The following is a 19185-nucleotide window of genomic DNA, read 5'->3' on the forward strand; positions in this document are numbered from 1 at the left end:
GATGATGTACCCTGTGGAGATGACCTCCAACACCCATTTATCTGTAGTGATAGACTCCAAGCCTGCCTGAAGTGGTAAAGGCAGGTGCCAAAGGGAGGAAGGCAGGTGAATTGATACAGCTGGTAAGGATGAGGATAGTAATTCAGACCCTGGACCAGCCCATCAAAATTACTGTTTGGAGATGAAAGGATGAGAGGTCAAAGCTGAAAGGTGGATGGTTTCCTTCTCTGGAATTTCTCTCTCTTCTGATGTGATTCATACCACCTCTGGGAGGTTGGGAATTGGGCAGTATGGGATCTCTCAGCTGTCTGGGAATTGCTGAACATTCTTTTGTAGGCAGGTGTATAAATCCCACGAGAATGCAAAGTAGCCCTGGAGTCCTTTAAGATGCACAGAGAATCATCTGTGCTATCTGCAGACAGTTTAGAACCATCAAAAGGGAGGCCTTCCACCGTATTAAGGACTTCTTTAGAAAATCTGGAGAGCTGGAGCCAGGAAGCCCTTCTCAGAACTGCCACTGTAGAAATCAAACAGGTGGCAGTATCAACAGCATCAAGAGAGCTGCTTGTAGTGATTTTCTGTCAAGCAGTTGGCCTTACCCAATAATTGCCTTGAATTGCTTTCCATGCTCCGCCAGTAGGTGGTCCACAAAAGAGTTCAGTTTGGTGAAGTTTATATATTTATATTTCACCATTAACACCTTGTAGTTCACAATTCTAAATTGTAAGGAGGCTGACAAATAAGATTTTCTACCAAGTAGTTCTAGACGCTTACGATCTTTGTCATGGGGTGTGGATTTAGCATGATGCTGCCTTCCACATTTGTTAACTACGTTAACCACCAAAGAATTAAAAAAGTGATGAGAAAATAAAAACTCAGTCTGGAACGTAGTATTTCTTATCCACTCTTTTGCATGTAGGTGGAATAGAAACTCAGATGTGTTGAATGATCTTTGTGGGGTCCAGAAGGGTCTCATTGACAGTTAAGGCTATGCAGGCAGATGAGGCTTTCTGAAGGATGTCAAGCAGCTTATGAGGAGGCAAACTTCCTTGAGAGATATCTGCAGAGAGAGTCAGCAATTCTCTTGACCAGATCCTGAAACTGCTTAAAATCATTGACCAAGGATGGAGGAGGAGGCAAAACTGCTTCATCAGGAGATGTTGGCTGCAGGAGAGACCTCTTCATGGGCTCAGCTTCTCAGAGGTTTCTTCTTGAGGATCAGGACTCCTAGAGAGGGCAGGCAATGAAGGCTGCCTCTCTCTGTGATGGGCTGTGCCTGAAGTCCTAAAAAATTTCTGGCAATAGGCTAACCAAGGATCCCAGTATGGCCAAGAAGGTGTTATAGGAGGGGGCACCCATGGGTGTTCAAACCAGTGAGATGGTGGCTGCGATCTTGGGCCACGAGTGGTCATAAGCTCAGAGACTTCTGGAAAGGGGCCTCTATAAGGGTGAGGAGGAGAGCCCTGGACCAATATTTGGGAAACTGAGACAAGGTCTTCATCAGAATCCTGTTCCTTAAACTCACTAGAGAATGATGGAGCACCCAGAGAAATGAGATGAAACTATCGATACCAGGTGAATTTCCGGTGATCTTGGTATTGAAAATATGCCAGAGCTGAACAGCAGAGATTTGGGCATCTCAGATACAGTCAGGTCCCTGGGAAAACAAAAGCTCCTGCTGTACCGAGTCTGTGGTCTGCACCAAGGTAATAGTGGCAAAAGGAGCTGAAAGTACAGTGAGTCTCGGTCCCTCCAAGGGAAGTGCAGTAGGAACTCGAGCAGGCTTCCTCAGTACCGAGGCAGGAGAGGAAGAGCTCTTCTTGCCACCTCAGTCTGCTGACACTACTGATGATCTTTCCTGGTTTGCTGACAGTACTGATGATCTTTCCAGGCCTGAGGTTTGGCTGGTTTTTGGTCTAGCAGTGCCCTCGATACCTGAGGAACCAGCAGCCTCATGGGTACTGGACTGGAGAGCAGATGGTGTCTTCAGCTACTTCAGTACTAACGACAACGGCTTTTTTGAGGTAGATTCCTGACCTGGAGAACTCTGAGCATGGTCTTTGGAAGATTTATGAGAGGAGCCTTGGGTCTTCCTCTTAGATGCCCTTGAGGAGCGTGGCTCAGAGACAGTGGAGGCAGCAGACTTGCTCGGAGACCAATATACCCAGAAGGATGGGGAGAGGGGACCCTTGACCTGGGTCAAAAGCTGGGCACAGAGAGCTCTTCATCATGTGGAGGGGAAGTTTGATCTCCCTGTTATTTCTGGCTCTAGATTCTAACGACAGACAGAAGTTACACTTCTGGGCAACGTGTAATTCCCCGAGACAACAGATGCACCAGGAGTGCCTGTTGGTTACCAGGACTGCTTCTTAGCATGACAAATCAACGTCTGAAACATAGGCGTATGATAACCTCCCAGTGAACAAGAACCATCTACTAAGTAATATCTATATAATATATATGGAAAAAAAAAATTTTTAAACTAGGAAATGAAAGCTGCTACTACTTACTAACTAATTACACGGATGCTACGAACTAGAATAAAAACTGGGACACAGTTGAGGTAATCTCAATGGGGACAACTGCCAGAGATCCACCTTGGGCCGAGGCAGCTGGGAAGCAACTGAGGGCAGTTGGCACGTGCACAGCCCGAACAGACACTGCTATGAGAAATCTCTGATCAAATGTGCAGGGTGCAAAAGTGCACCTAGAGTGGAGTACCCATCGGGACACTACTTGAAGAAGAATTAACTGTTGGGAGAAGATAGAACATGCAATTGCTTCAACAAATGCACATACATAAAATTACAATTTCTAATAAAATCTTTGTCAGTTAATAAAATACACACACGTCGGCCATTCTCTCCAGTTCAATTCCTTTTCTCTACTGTACTTGCAACTGGCTGGTGCAAGTTGTTCTATTGCTTATTGAACTGTGGTTTCTAATTTGCTGACCTATTTCGCCCCCTGCTGAGCTTATATTGACTGGTCAGTAACATTTCCAGAATATCCCTTTTTATGCTTCTAAAAAGATTGCTACTCTATTTGATCTTTTCTAATCCTTTCCTTACAATATTTTTAAAAAGGAAACTAATGAATTGACCATTATCTCCCATTTGGGGTAAGTAGTGACTTGCTAGCGTAATTTGAATCTAGCAAATAAATTGGTTAGTCTCTAAGGTGCCACAAGTACTCCTTTTCTTTTTGTGAATACAGACTAACACGGCTGTTACTCTGAAACCTAGCTTAATTACAATTCCACTTTACCTGTAGCAACCTGTCCCATACATGCAGGGTGTTCTCTTCTGCTTGGTTTGTTTAGAACTCTGTAGAGCATCTGTGCTTCTGGCTGAGTTAAAATCTTCAGCTTCAGGATCCTGATTTAAATCAAGCTCTTGAGTGTCAGCTAGGGAAACATGAGAGTGGGATGGCTTGTCCTGGTGAGTCTGTTGGCCTGCAGAATGGATTACCTCATATTTGTTTTCCCTTTCATTCATTTTATTTGTGTCAGTGGAGAGCTGGCTTTTTGCATCTAGCCTGTGGTCAGGCCTCTTGCTGTGGAGCTGACAATCACTTTTCTCCACAGAACTTTCAATCTTTTGTGACACAGTCTTATCATCATTCTCTTCCACTTTCCTCATAGCCCTGCTAAGAGGTATTCCCGATGCATCCTGTGAAATAGAAAATAAAAGATCACAACAATCTTTAGAGTGCCTTACTGTGCAAATAGTTCTATGGACCACTCATGGAATAATGTACTTCTGAATGTAAGCAGGTTTCAGATTCTGCAATCATAAACATTCAGGACATATGTTCCTACAGAGGAGATGATACAATCAAATACAATTTTTAAAACAAATCTTTTCTGTGTTTATAATAAAATTTAAATCAGAAGCTTCAGTTCAGGACTCTATCTTTGTCAAGAAACAGATTAGAGTTTGTCAAAACTATTGTGGTCAGAGCTGGAACCTTTGGCTAACAAATTCTTCCTTTTAATTTTGTGAGGTCTCTCTCAGTTATAAATACATACATATATACATACATAGTATAGCCTCTATCTCAATAACTTGTGTAAGATCCTTTCTATAAGGCATATGCTCCCCTATTTACTATCTGGGACTAGGGCTGGGAAAAATTTTTGGCTGAAACTTCCTTCAGTCCAAAATGCAGATTCAGGTCAAATCAAAACCATTTGCAAATTCATGTAGATTTTGTCAATTTGTTTCAGGTGGAAAAAAATTAGAAATGCTAAAACTATTTTTTTCAACATTTCCAAAATTAAACTTTTTGATTTCGTGGGCTAGATTCAGAAGGGGATGTAGGCAACATTCACAAAACCAATAGCCCTGTGATTAGAGCCCTCACATAGGCTCGAAAACCTGGATCTGAATCCCTGCTCTGGGGCAGGGACTTTAACTCAGATCGCCCCCCTCCCATGTTCACTGGATGAGAGAGACACACAAAGACAGAGAGAGATAGACACTAAAGCCTGGTAGTTAGGACACTAACCTAAAAGGGAGACACCTGCGTTCAGTCCCTGCTTTAGAGTGTGGATTCAAATCTGGGTCTCCCACATCCCAGGTGAGCGCCCTAGCAATTTGACTGTTAAGTATAAATGGGGGACACAGGCACTTCCTCAGCTTTGTGAATGGCACCTAAATCCCCTTGTCATTCTAGCTCATTTCCAAAATTTCCTTTGCACTACTGAAAAAGCGTTAAAAATATCTGAAGCAAACAAAAAGTTTCAAATAAAAGGTTTCACTCAACTCCAAACTATTTTTTTCTGACTTTTTGATTTAACAAAAATTCAAGAAAATTTCAGGCTTGGGTTCACCCAATATGAAGTTTTCCACAATTTTTTGGAACTGCCAGTGAATGAAAAACCAGTTATTCACGCAGCTCTAATCTAGAAACACAAATGCTACAGACTGTATATACACATTACATAGTGCTTTAATATACTACAAAACTGTTATGAGGTCTACAGTGTTAATTGTAGAAAGGCTCCCCTCCAGTACATTTATTTCAGTTCATAGTAATATAATTTTGAGAAGTTTGTGGTATTTCTCTGATTTAGCGGCTTGGACTCTTTTTTTGTGCGCGCGCATGTTCCTTTAAAAATCTGGAACTAACCAAATGAATGTCAAAAATAAACACTGATATGACTAGTGGGATAAAATTTATTCAATATCAAGTAAGCCTTCCTGATAATTAGATATACTGTATAGCAGGGGTGGGCAACAGTTTTCACAAGGGGGCCACTCCATGAATTTTGGTAAGTCGACACGGGCTGCACATTTCTACTATATTAATGAAATTTTTAAATCCTACCCCTCCACTGCAGTGCCACCAAATAAAATAATTCGCGCAAAAACTGAGGGTGCAGGAGAGGGTGCAGGGTCTGGGAGGGAGTTTGGGTTTAGGAGGGGGTTCTGACCTGGGGCAGGGGGTTAGGGTGCAGGAGGGGGTGCGAGGTGAAGGCTCTGGCTGGGAGGCGCTTACCACAGGCAGCTCCCAGCCGGCGGCGGAGCAGGGCTCAGGCAGGTTGCCTGCATGCTGTGGCCCCACATCGGTCCCAGAAGCAGCCTGCTGCTGCAACGTCTCTGCACGCCCCTTTGTGGGGAGGGGGGCAGCAGGTCTCTGTGCGCTGCCCGTGCCTGCAAGCACCGCCCCTGCAGCTCCCATGGGCCGGTTTCCTCCAGTTTCCTGGGAGCTGCCTCCCCTCCCCCCACCAGGGTCACGCAGAGACATGCCAGCAGCAGCCGGCCGCTTCCAGAATCAGCATGGGGCCATGGCATGCAGGCAGCCTGCCTGAGTGCCCTGCTGCACCGCGAGGACAAAAATTTTAGTCATTGCGGGCTGGACAGAAATGTTAAATGGGCCATATTTTGCCCACCCCTGCTGTATAGTCTCACAAGAGGAGCAGTTAAAACAGGGGTAGTCAATTACTTTTTTGTCAAGGTCCAAATTTCTTGGTCAAGGTATAGTCAAGATCAGACTCCAGAGAAAATACAAAAACAACAATGATAATAATAAGTAAATAAAAAGATTTTGCTGTCTGTTCAAAAGCATCTGGCAGTCTGGATCTGGGCCACAGTCCACCTATTGACCACCCTCATTGTCTGAGACTTAAAACTAGACTGCACAAAACACAAAAAGTGCACTAGGTAATAATCCTGCATTTGCAGGGAGATTGACTGAATGGCCCAACTAACATCCCCCTCTATCTTGTATGATATTTTCCCCCACAGCAACCCTTTATCCATTCCTTTGTCTATATTATGTCTAATTAAGCTACAAACACTTACTTCCAAGCACAGTAGTCTCACTGAAGAAAAGAGCAATTAAGTAAAGTTATAGACAACCGTTTTATTACTTGTGATGGTCATGGCAATCACGTCAAACACGCACTTTCTGTTGGCTGGCTGCAGCTTAGAGTGAATCAAAGAGGTACTTCTATACTTCAACTCTATATGAGATTTTTTTCCCTTAGCTAAGTATGGTAATAGTGGAATAATGTTCTGAGGCTGAAGCACTAGGGTTTTATGGCTCATCTAGTAATTAGTGTTTCCATGTTTGAAACAATGAATTAATTGCAGAATGGCATTCAACCAGCTAATTTTTTTCTGCGAAGTCTAAAGAAAAGTGGTTACGTTGTGTTTGAGTTAAAGATAATTAAAAGCTACTTTGAATATGGAACCACTCAGTACAGCTTCATATTTAGAGCTGCAACCAGAGTTCCATTATCAACCCTATAACTCATTCGCTATATCATTTGTCATGAGGAAAGTGTACTTTTAGGGTACACTACTCAATAGGGAAGCTTATCATGTCAAGCACTGTGCTCTGCAGTAAACATCTATAGGAGCAGGCTGTTACATTATAAGCTCCTTGGGGACTTTGTCTCATGCCTGTGAAGTCCGATGCATGCTTTAAGTAGGGTTGTCAACCCTCCAGGATTGTCCTTGAGTCTCCAGGAATTAAAGATTAATCTTTAATTGAAGATTATGTCATGTGATGAAACCTCCAGGAATTCATCCAACCAAAGTTGGCAGCCCTAGCTTTGTGTTGTAAAATGTAATATTTTAAGTTAATATTGATAGGGTTTCATTAATATTGAACATTTTAAATTAATATTGAAAGGCTTTTTTCAAATTGTTACATAAATACAGATCTCAAGGTACTGTACACATAATTTCCAAACTTACTGTAACAGAGTGAAATTTCACTTCCAAGGATGGGTTCTGTGTGGATAATAGGCTTCATTCTCCAACTAGTAGGTGCATGGTTAATTTTTCAAGTCCTGGGAGAGTATAAGCCATGTCTTTTCTGCCTAATGCAGGGGTTGTACTTTGACAGTAGATTCTCCGCCATTTACTCTCTATTTAAAGAGAAGGGACTTTCTGTTCTAATTCTCCAACAGCACTAAGGAATTAACTTTTTCACAAAGCCGGGTGGCCCTTATAAGGAATGCTCCATGCAATCTTTCTCTCTCCAGTGTTGTTAACACTTCTAAGTCCACATTTGAAATACTAAGTCTGGCAAACTGAATATTTTTACATCAAGAGACAAGAAACAATCCATAAGGTTTAAGCTGTTCATGATGAGCTTATTCCAAGGTAAACACATTAAAGGTAAAATAATGTGGATAGTCTTCGCAGTGTAATCTGATCACAATATAGTTTAATGGCTGAAAATGCATAGTTAAAAAAAATCTCTGACATGCCCATAATGATAAATTCACATGTTAATTTTTGATGTAAGAAAGATCTTTAAACCATTAAAATCAAGTGACTGGTAGAAGACTTTCTTTTTAAGATTTTTTTTTTAAATAGATGTTCAAAGGCAAACATTTTTCAGGGAAAGCCTCATTATCTTATCACAAAATGTGGCTTTTTCATAATTAGTTGCCAGTAATTATGTTTACAATCCTAGCAGCAAGAAAGAAAATGGTGACAACGTTTTGCAGAAGTTGCAATGTGAATTCTTGTTTCCTTTGTGTAGCAAAACAAAACTAAGGCACATACTGTATGTCACGCTCTGTGTTTATGAAAACTCAAACAGCCACTATATTGACAATAAAATGATGACTTCTGCTGCCAGAAAACAAAAGTTCTTTCACCAGCATTTGTTAACTCATTATCATTTTACTTCTCAGCTTGTCACCCAAGTAGTAGTAGTGAAAAAAAAAAAAAAACAGCTCACACATGAGGTAGTTTTTGCCTAGGACATGGCTACAGATAAGGTAGGAAAAACTTATTGACCAACAGGCACCTGCTTTGGACTGAGATCAGAAAGTTCCCCCCACCCAAGCAACAAGAACCTACTAAAATGGCCTACTCACAAAAGGTCATGATTTAGTCTAATCTCAAAACACCTTTTTAGGAAATTCCGTCCCACAAAAAAAGACATGAAATAGATGACACCGCCCAGGCATCAAACACAGCCACTGAGGCTAAAACAGGGGTCTATTCCCCTCTATTCTCCCAGATCACCATGGGTCTCAGATAACCTGAGACAGAAGGAAAAGGAAAGAAGAAAACTCAAGCACTGAAGGCAACAGCACAGGCAGACACTCAAGCACAAGGAATTCTTGCAAATCTATGAGTTAGCCATGGAAAAAGCAAAAATTGCCACCTTTTCTCCAACATAAGTTATGAAATCCTCCAATTTCTGCAGCTACCCACACCACTTAATGTAGCTGTCCATGAAATAATGCTGCTCTGCCTCACAGATGAGGTTTATAGGATTGAACTAAGATGGCTTCAATAAGACTGCATCCAGACAGTCACCTGCTTCTCAATTTCCAGAGCCCTTCCTGGGGAATAGCAAAGAATCCAGCCTCTGCTATAGTCTGCTCAGCATCTTTGCAAAGCAGCTAGCGGAGATTGCAAAACAGCACCTCTATAGATTTAGCAACTTGCAAACAAAACCAAGCTTTATATTCCCATCATACTAGATAGCACCATGTATCAGCTGAATCAAGGAAAGATTACAGTGATGCTGGTAGACCGAAAGAAGCACTGAAGAACCTGTCACCTCAATATCATCAGCTTCCATTGATGGAGTTTGCCCTCAGATTGTTGTGACCGTCCAACAGACTTCATGATCTCCTGCAATCCTCACTGCTTCTGGATATCTATCAAAAAAAGTCATGGATTCAAAAAAAAAAGCCTCTTTCCATGTTCAGGATTAAAAATTAACCATAGTGTTCGATACATTTGCAGCCTCTAGTCTTGATTACTTCAACGTTCTGGATCTAGAAATAGAACTGACAGCCTTAAAAGAGCTCCAATTGGTTCAGAACACAGCAGCTTGCTCACTCAGCAATACTGAGCCAAGAGCATGTCACCCTATGCTCAGGTCTCTTCACTAGCTTCTTGTTGAACACTAAGTCAAATTCAAGATTTTTGTCTTAATTTTTAAAGCACTCCTATTAAATTTGCCCAAGTTACCTTAGGGGCCAGTCACTGATCATGACATGCCACAACAGATAAATTCCACTGAAACAATGGAACTGGCAACCCAAAGATTCAGATCCATACAGCTTTCTTGGCAACTAGTCAACAACTGTAGAACTCACTTCTGGAAGAGATCAGAATGACCACAAATCTGGGTGCCTTCCAAAGAAAATGTAAAGCCCAGTTGCCTGACCTAGCTTTCCCACACTACCAGCATCTCCACCAAAATCACATATTAAAATCTAAAAACCAAGACACCCTATAACAAAAACTTCACATCCTGCCTCCTCTACGAACTAGAGAAAATTTATGGAATGTTTATGATAGTGGAGGGGAAGCCATAAAGAAGTCTTAGAACTACAGACTGAGGTAAATAACATTTCAGCAGGTGATCATACAAGCCACAAAAACATACATGAGGACAAGAAAACTATATCTTATAATAAATCACTGCTATTAAAAATAAATCCCCTTCCACTCTTCCCTGCACTAATCTCAACGCTGGTAAATGGTGCTACTGACAAAAAACAAAACAAAACAAACCACAAAAACCTGAGCAAATTCACAGAAGGTAAAAGTATCAGAAAAAACATAACTATCAATAAGAGGAAAAATTACAGAAAATAAAGACATGGAGGTTTCTTCATCTTTTCTAAAACTAAACCATCAAGCCAAAATCTGTTACCTTCTAACATATGTTGGAAAAAAGCCATTAGTAAATGGGATTAAAACATAAAATACTACCAAATTATCACCACTAATTTTTAAAAGCCTTCAGATTATCCTATGGTATATTTCAATTTTTGAACCCCAAAACACGGATACGGGTAGTACAGTTAGCACTAGGGGTGGCAGATCATTGACAGAAGAATCTTAACAGTACTTTATATCCTAGGTTTCTTGTTTTACCTTAAAGTAATTCCTGTTTCTAGTTTGTACAATGCTGGTAAGGCACGTTTTATCTGGAATAAACATTTTATCATGAGATAAAAAGCTGAAGATAGTTATAATGCAAGAGATGAACCAGTTTTAAAGCTCTAACATTGCTAACTGCACTTCAATAATATTAAAATAATGGGACTCAGCAACATACAAAAAACATTACCCGTGATGGGGGGCCAGTGGCTTCCTCTTCAGTAGTTTTGCTCTTTTTTCCCTGATCCTGTCCCATCTCTTTGAAATCCCCTAAATGCTCTTCACAAGCTAACCGTTTTCTCCCTTGCACATTTGCTCTTGACTTTGATGGTTCCATATCGTTTTTTCCTCTCCCTTTGCCTCTTGTTACTCCACCACCTTAAAGAAAAAGAAAAGGAGGACATTTATGGGATCCAACCTTGAATGCAATCTTCAAGACCTCACGACAGGTCCTAGAAGACTGGAGAAAGGCTAATGTACTGCCCATCTTTAAAAAGGAGGGAAAAGGAGCCAGGAAACTATAGACCAATCAAAGGACCAATCCTTCGATATCTGGGAAGCTACTAGAGCAAGGTATAAAACATTCAATTTGAAAATACCTGGAGGATGAAAGGGTAATCACTAGCAGCCACCATGGATTTACTAAGAACAAATCATACCAAAACAGCTTGATTTCCTTCTTTGATAGAAAGGATAGGGGGAAATGCAGTGGACATAATATACCAGGACTTCAGCGAGGCTTTGACATAGTCCCACATGACATTCTGATAAGTAGGCAGGAGAAATGCAGCCTTAGCTGAACCACCATTAAGTGGATACATAATTGATTAAACAACCACAAACAAAGAATGGAATGACATCAGATTGGAGGAAGATCCCAAGTGGGGCTCTACAGGGATCTGTTTAGGGTTTGGTGTTATTTATTAATGACCTGGATGTAGGAATAGAGAGCTTATTGATCTGATTTGCAGATGAGACAAACCCTTCTCCCTGTCTTAGCTCTGCTTGGCTCAGTTCTCAAATTCTGAATATTTATGACTCCACCCACCATGAAAACTTACTCTCTAGCTTGTGGGAAAACAGTGATCTGCCCACTAATTACCAGCCCTTGCTTCAAGGCACTTCAAATTAATGGCCTTGCTGTAGCTCCTTGCATGTGTACACAGACAGAGATACAAACAAACAGGGGACTTATGTAACAAGAGAGAAGGAGCAACGTGTGCAACCAGAAAGAAGCAATGCTGGTGTCAGTGCAAAGGACACGGTGGGAAAAAGGGACAACATTCTTCAGAGTGCAGCCTCTAGTGTTGACTTCAACATCTGGGAACTGGAGGAAAAAAACAGCACTGGCTGCAAGTCATAAAACAGGGAATATCTTCAAGAAATCCCTGTACCTCTGGGTTAAAAAAAGGAACACGTGCCAAATATAAACAGTGCCGCAAAAAGATGCAAGGTCTGGTTCTCAGAATGAAATATTATGAAAAATGCTTCTCAGAAGGCAATGACTTTGAAGATGATGCTGCAGACTTGTCTGAATAATCTGGAAGAACTGGTTAGCGAACTCATTTTTGGGCTGCCTACCATGTCTTACTATACCGGTAAATTGCAGAGTTGTTGTAACTGTGTTGGTCCCAGGAGACAAGGTGTGTAGCTCAGAAGTTGGTTCAATAAAAGACTTTACTTTGCCCACCTTGTCTTTCTATACTAGAGAATGATAAAAGTAGTCAACAACAAACTAAAGACAAATGTAGAAGATATGCTAAATACACTGACACCTATTTCCATAGCCTTGGACAAATTGCAGAAAGATTGCTGAAGTATTGCTGATGCTGTTGAAATTTGGAAAAAAAAAACTTCAAGACATGTTTTTTTGGAATAACAGGCACTATAAAACTGACCAGTATTGTTATATAGGTAAACCTGTCATCAAGGTGTAATCTATCAAGAAAAAGAATTAACAAAACCAAACATGTAAAAGAAAGAAATTGTCAACAAGCTTTTGGGAAGGCAAATGTGCCCTCCGTGTCAGGCTTACAGGTCAAAATAAAAGTGCTAAAACATCAGCTTACTGTTAGCTCACTCACCCTCTCTTTGGATGCATGCTGCAAACACCAGAGACGATAACGTGAGACAAAGGAAGCAACAGAAGCGAATATGTTCAGCCATCTGTCAAACTATAAAGATGAATGTAAAGAGGATTCCGTGGGGGAAAAATAATCAGTTTATACCTGCACTTTCCCATATCAATGGGTCAGAAGAGATTAAAGCAGAGAATATGCATATTGTCATAAGTACTTTGTATTGCATTACTAACTTACCTCTTTTAGTGACTGGAGTTGAAAGACTTTGAACCATGAGGTCTCCTTGCAACATCCAAGATGGAAGCATCCTTTTCCTCCAGACAGGTTTTAGCTCCTCACTTTCATTACAACTAGCAGAAAAAAACTGAAATAATGTTTGTTGATTAGTACCACAGTACTTTTTTTTTTTTTCTAGTTTTAGGATACAGAAACTATGAAAAAAAGACTTTGTTCAAAAGACATTTGTAAGCAGCTTTGTCTTCATAAACAGCCTAAACAGACCTGGTTTTCTTGTAGGTACAGCTTAACGGAAGCAAAAGTCAGTCATAATGCTGAACATTTTGGCACCTCCTACTCTCTCAGCCAATCAGTATTTAAAGAAGCCTCTCTTTACTCCCACAGTTAAGACCTCCTTAACACTCAGAAGAAAGCCTATGTTCATTTACAGACCAAAAGGTTCATAAAAGATCTCACTGATACCTTGCCACTGATGCCACATGGTTTGTGGCCACTGAAGCATCAGAAAGCCTGGAGACAGTGAGAGTAAGGAACACTGAATTACTATACAGAATGGGAGATGCAAAAAAGTTCAGCATTTCTCAAGTGGCTATTTCGCTCCCAGTTAAGTTATGCTCAGAAACAAAGACTCCAGAACTGGGCTAGAGAAACAAGAAAAACACACAAACTCTGTTTATGACATGATCATTGACTGGTATAGTCAGTTTTAAACCAGGACAACCTCTGCTTTTAAGAAGGGATAAAATATATTTTGGAAGTCTCGTAAGTGTGATGAAGGCTGGCATTTCAATTGTACTTATAAAGAAAAATATCAGCTATAGTATGTTATCAAAGAGCAATTGTCCTGCATCTGTCTTTGCATTATATTGCTTTCTCCATTAGAAAAGCAACAGTAGTAAAAATAAAATAAAATTGGCATCTCAATAATTACACTATCTGAAAGCCATTTTTACTCCGCCAGAGTAAGATAACAAGACATTAGAGTTTTGAAAATTCGGTTCTGTTTGCAAACTCTGGCTCTAAGCCTCTTTACCACAAACATAAGGAAACATTAACACTACAAAAGCAGGGTAATATGAACCTTTTTTCTGTATTCTGTCTGATCCTGGACACACAGCTCCAGAGCTGTAACCAACTGAAAGAAGCTGTGTGAACAATACATGTGGATCTTATTCCCTGACCTAGACCCAGAACAGTGTGTCGACAGTTCTAGATACATGTGAACTTCAGAGGCTTTTCAGCAGGGTACAAGCACTGTGTTGTGTTGTACATTCCCCTAGGCAATGGCTTTTGGGGCACGTCCCTGTTCACAGTCAGAGTCCTGACCTTACCCTTTTTTTCAGTATATCACGGTGCTTTGGAACGCAACAGGATTTGTAAGGACATAAGCAGAACTCAACACTTGTTTCTCCCACAAAATACAAATTTTATTTCGGATATCACTCACTTACAAAGCCATTCTTTGTTCTGAAGAAATCTTTTACTGCTTTGCACCTGTTTATAAGGTATAAGGAAAAGTTCAGGCACGTCAGCTTACGGCTTTTGTGATATGCAAAAATTTTTTGGAAATTCTATTATAGTACATAAAATCAAGATAATGTATTCTCAAACAGCCTCTTGATTTGTCAAAGAACCTACTCCCCCATGATGGGTTTTAAAAAGGTATAGAGACAAGAACAAAAACAATTTTCATTTTACCCGATTTTCAGACCACCCTTCCAAAAATACAGACTGTTGCAATATTTAATCAGATATTAACACCCACCAAACTCTTGGAAGAAGTCTCATTTTTTGGAATTTCTGCTGTCCTTTCCAATAGAGAATGTACTTTCACTTGTATGTTATTATTGGAACATGATGTTAATTCTACTAAAGATGGATCACAAGACATCTTGATAGGATGACCACTTGAAGAGGATTTATTTGCTGTTTCATCTGCAGCAATCTTGCTATTTTTCCTATAGTATATTAAAATGCATCTTTTAGTGGAAAAAAAATTCAAAAACTTCCTTTATCTATTTGAACTGAACACAAGTTTATTTGTATTCTAAATGTCTATTTCCACTCAAATGTCATAACATAGAAGCAAACCTCAGTTTCAGATATTAAGAGACCAACAAGAAACCTCTACTGTATTGCATCTACCATACATATTAATGGTGCTAGAATAACGTTCTCTTAAGTCTGTTGGCAATTTTTTACTATGATGTATCTAGGCAACAAACTACATGGTTGCCTAAAAGCAACAAATCATCAGTCAGCACAACTTACGATCCAAGACCATACAAAACCCCAATATGACAAGGTGAAACTAGATTTGCATTACTGACCATAAAATAAACTGGTTTCTGCCTTCATTTAACTGTAAGAGCTGTTAATTTTCAATAACGCAGTAGTAGTATTGTAAATGATAATTTTTACCATAAAATGAATACAGGTTTTGAAGTATGTTATTCAAATTCTAAAAGATACAAATATTACAGAAGTAATCAGCAGCATAAAATCCTAAAATAGAACAGAAAGAAAAGCCAACTTTCATTCCCAGCTCTCATATCTCAAACAAACATTCATTTTTCATTCCCTGTAGCAGTAGCTCATTTTTCATTCTCTCTCCTACTAGCTTATTTCAAAGTAGAGAGTACAGATTGTTGTTGCTTTATAAATCAGAAATAGTAAACAAGACTATATATAATAGATTAAATGCACTTCTTCATTTGGGGCCTAATTCAGCACGATATTTGCGCATAGGTTTAATTTCTACTTACACACTTGTATAATTCAACATACATTGTTTTGTCATAAAATAGCTGGCAATTGATAAACATTTGCGCTAGGCTGAAATTTGACACTCATCTATTTACGTTTTTCAATCTTTACATAGGTTTTTGCTTTTTTTAAAAAACAGAAATCTTGTTGGCTGTTCCAGTCTTGAGGCTTGTGGACAACTATAGTGCCCTTGGGAAAACTAGAAGTCAGTGTATTTTAAAAAAAATTCTGAAGTTTAAAAATTTCTAAGAGTTTAAAATATGATTCAGGATCTTCAACTGTACTTTAACATTTGCCCGTCTACTAGCTCTCTCCTCTCCACAACTTGGACAGTGTGTAGTATCAAAGAAAATACACAATGAATTGAAAATGTAAGGTATGCAGTAATTTTTGGTTACTATAGGAACCATCTGACGTACAGTGTCTATCAGCAATGTAAATGTTTCATTCTTTCAAATCAGTTGTCCCCCGAGAGTGGTGTTCGTGGTAATTTTTCTGCTCCTCCACCAATAAATATTTTGGTAACTCACTTACCAGAAAAAAAGTTAGATCTAAAGGGTTACATCTAAAATGTCTTTAAAACAAGATTCCTACTTGTAAGATCAGGATGTATGGACATAGAATCCTTTTAATGGTTGCTAAGCAAAGCTTATTTTTTAAATTAAAATTACATTTAACATTATACTACCTATTTAAGTAAAGTTCAATTTTCCCCACACTTTCTACAACACAGGTTTTCAATGGAAGTTGGGTGCCATGCCTTTGAAAATCTCACCCATGAGATACAAAAGCGCTTTTGATTCTATTTATTAAAACACTGACAGGTACGAATGATAAAGCAGGTACATGTTTCTCATTCCCCACAACCTCCCCGCCAGATACTACAATAAATCACTCACTGGGGCTCCAGGATTGGGACTGCAGTATATATCGGATATGGATTGATCTAGTTACTTCATGCTTTCCCTCTATCTTCTTAATGAAGAGATAAAATAATTTAAACTTGACTTTAAGCAGATGTTTATTTGGATTTATTTTTTGTTCATTCAAGATCTGTTGTGCCTTAGAAAACTATAATTAACAAGTTTCTATTACAACTAGTATTACTATTGGTTTTTCCACATCAGATATCGTTACCTTAGTGTGCTTTCCACATCTGAGTGTGTAGAGAGGACCTTGAAAATGTATTTGTCGATTAACAGGGAAAAGCTGTCACCTGGGCTCAAAGCGTGCCATTCATCTGTTTCCAATGGTAATAGATGGCTATTCTCAGGTGATTGATAAAAACAAGGATTTACATGGACCTGTCAATTTAAAAAAGAACATTGGTACACCATGTGCTATGCCGTAGGAATCCTAGTAGCTTACATTACGCAGCGAAGCATTGACTCAGTTACTAACACCATTCCAGATACGGCTGCAACCTTTGAATAGTTGTTAGCATGTTAAATAGAAATAAAGTACAGTATTAGAAAAAACAACTGATTCCCACTTATAAACTTTTTTTTATATCGATATTATGTATGTACTGGTAGCTGTTCAATAGAAGCTATAAGGCTGAGTTGATATTTCCATTTATAGTTAAATTTTGTTTGGTTTCTATGAAGATGAAATAATTCCTGTACCAATTTTACACCAGAGGTCTAGGTAAGATTTAACTCTGGGGAAAATGTTGAAAAAAAATCCAATATATTCAGTGTTCTAAACCTTTTAAATGACTCATTTGATAAATTACACCTTGCAGATTGGACCAGAGCAACTCATAGGCAAACTAGGCATATGCCTAGTAGGACCCCAATTGGGAGGGCGGGGGGAGAACGACCAACGTTTTGCTTTGGCCAATGCAGATTTGTGCGTGAACTAAAAGAACTTCACTTACTTGAGGGGTATTATGACCCATGTGCTAGGTAACGCCACCACTCACTCAAGTGAGTGAAGTTTTTTCAGTTCACGCACACATCTGCACCAGTGGATGAGTGGGAAGAGATAGTCCTCACCCTTCCACCACACAACAGAGACTCACTTTTCCATTCCCAACATAGTAAAGGAGAGGAAGGTGGCACTGGATAAAGAAGCCACTAGTAGTAAGTGTACAGACAACAGTAGTAAACGTACAGTCTGGGATGGGAATTTACTGCAATGGCATGTATGGGAGGGAACATCACTGAAGTGTATTTTTCCCTTCCTTCCGTCTCTCCTCCTCCGTGTCCTCCCCCCTTTATGCTTGCATTTCCCGTCATTTTGTGACTATTATAGCAAACAATGCCTCTTTTGGGACCAGCAATGAATAAAAAAAAGGAACCGGAGGCTGCTGCTGTTATTCAGATTAGAAGGCAGGATCCCAGAAGTGTATGTTTCCCTAGGGACCAGGGACGGGTTAATCCAGCCCTTCTTGTAGATTAACTTTTTATTGATCTCTCTAGTCTCAACAGTCAGACTTCAAAACTACCTACCTTTGTGAAAAGCTAAGATTTTAGACACAGGATATATTAGATGAAGTATATGAATTAATGCATTTAATTCTATTAGCCATCAAAACTACTTGATTTTCATGGAGAAAGCTTATAGAAAATCATGTCTGCTATGAGCTTGCATACATAAGAACTACTGTCCAATGTGCTGGGAGAGTCCGCAGCTAGGAAGAGCTAGGCCTGCATCCTGCAAAAAAATTACTTATGTACTGTGTATCACACACTAAACAGTCCAATTGGAATCAATGGCACTTAATAAAGTTAAGCACTTGGGTACTACTAATCAATTTTAGGTGACCTCAGCATTATAATTGTTCCCTATAGAATAAAGTCACCTAGGTCATCTTCTCGGCTTCTCCGTTCAATTCTACAAGCTGTAGTTGCAAAGATTGCAATCACTACTTATTTACATTTCTAACTGGCTGACAGAGGGCATTTATTTACATTCACAGAGAATAATTAAAATTAATAATTCAGTGATGGGGAGTGAGATAACAGTATGAACTTTGTTTAATTTATTTAGACAAGAAAATAAAGTGAAGATCTCTGAAAACTTCCCTGTCCTTACAGCATACGCACATCACAATAAGATTCTATTCCTGCAATATAAAAAGCACAGGGTTAAATTTCAGAAGCATGACACATTTATCTTATCTTCTGATCTGTTCCATAATCCTCTAACTGTAAACAGTTTTTGAAAAATACCTATGAACTCTGTCAAGAAAAAAGGTTGTGTGCTCTTCCGGATAAATGTAAAAGTTAAAGTCATTACCTGTCTTTGATATGTCTAGGGAATTGGGGAAAAAAATAGTGGTACTCTATCCTTCTTCAACTATGATGGGTCCTCCACGATTATCCTGCTTGAAGACAACTCCTGCAACTTCTGACAATTTTTAAAATAAAGTTCTTTAACACCTCTGTTTTTCCTATTTTACTGCAGTGTAGACAAACTCTGAGTGACATCAAGCACAGCAGCCCTAAACTACGAATCAGAGGAAAGAGAGGCTGAAGGAAGAGTGGCAGAAAAGAACAGTAGAAATTAACCGCCAGTCCGAGATGGGAAAATATGGGCCTACTGTGCGTCAGCCACACAACTTATGCTTTGGGAGAAGAACACGGCAAAGGTCTGAGGTAGAACTTGTTCAAATGTGCACTCTGATCAGAGGTCTGTGATGACTCAGAAGCCATGAAATTGGATCTAAATTGTTCAGTTACAGTCAAGTTGTTAGCGGTGCAAGAAAGGCAAACAGTAGT

The 19185-nt window shown here is 39.5% G+C and overlaps 1 protein-coding gene across 4 annotated transcripts in view; it reads right to left on the minus strand.

Moving 5' to 3' along the window:
* APLF (aprataxin and PNKP like factor) overlaps positions 1-19185 on the minus strand; it is a 101057-nt gene that overhangs the window by 56566 nt on the left and 25306 nt on the right. For all 4 annotated transcript variants that reach the window (XM_048842748.2, XM_048842752.2, XM_048842750.2 and 1 more), the window contains 5 exons: positions 16598-16764; positions 14460-14652; positions 12695-12821; positions 10567-10754; positions 3268-3671 (listed from right to left, as the gene is read on the minus strand). In XM_048842748.2, the coding sequence (XP_048698705.1) occupies positions 3268-3671; positions 10567-10754; positions 12695-12821; positions 14460-14652; positions 16598-16764 (1079 nt within the window). The remainder of the gene's footprint in view (positions 1-3267; positions 3672-10566; positions 10755-12694; positions 12822-14459; positions 14653-16597; positions 16765-19185) is intronic.

Source organism: Caretta caretta, chromosome 3 (genome assembly GCF_965140235.1).
Source record: "Caretta caretta isolate rCarCar2 chromosome 3, rCarCar1.hap1, whole genome shotgun sequence".
Taxonomy (NCBI): Eukaryota; Metazoa; Chordata; order Testudines; family Cheloniidae; genus Caretta; species Caretta caretta.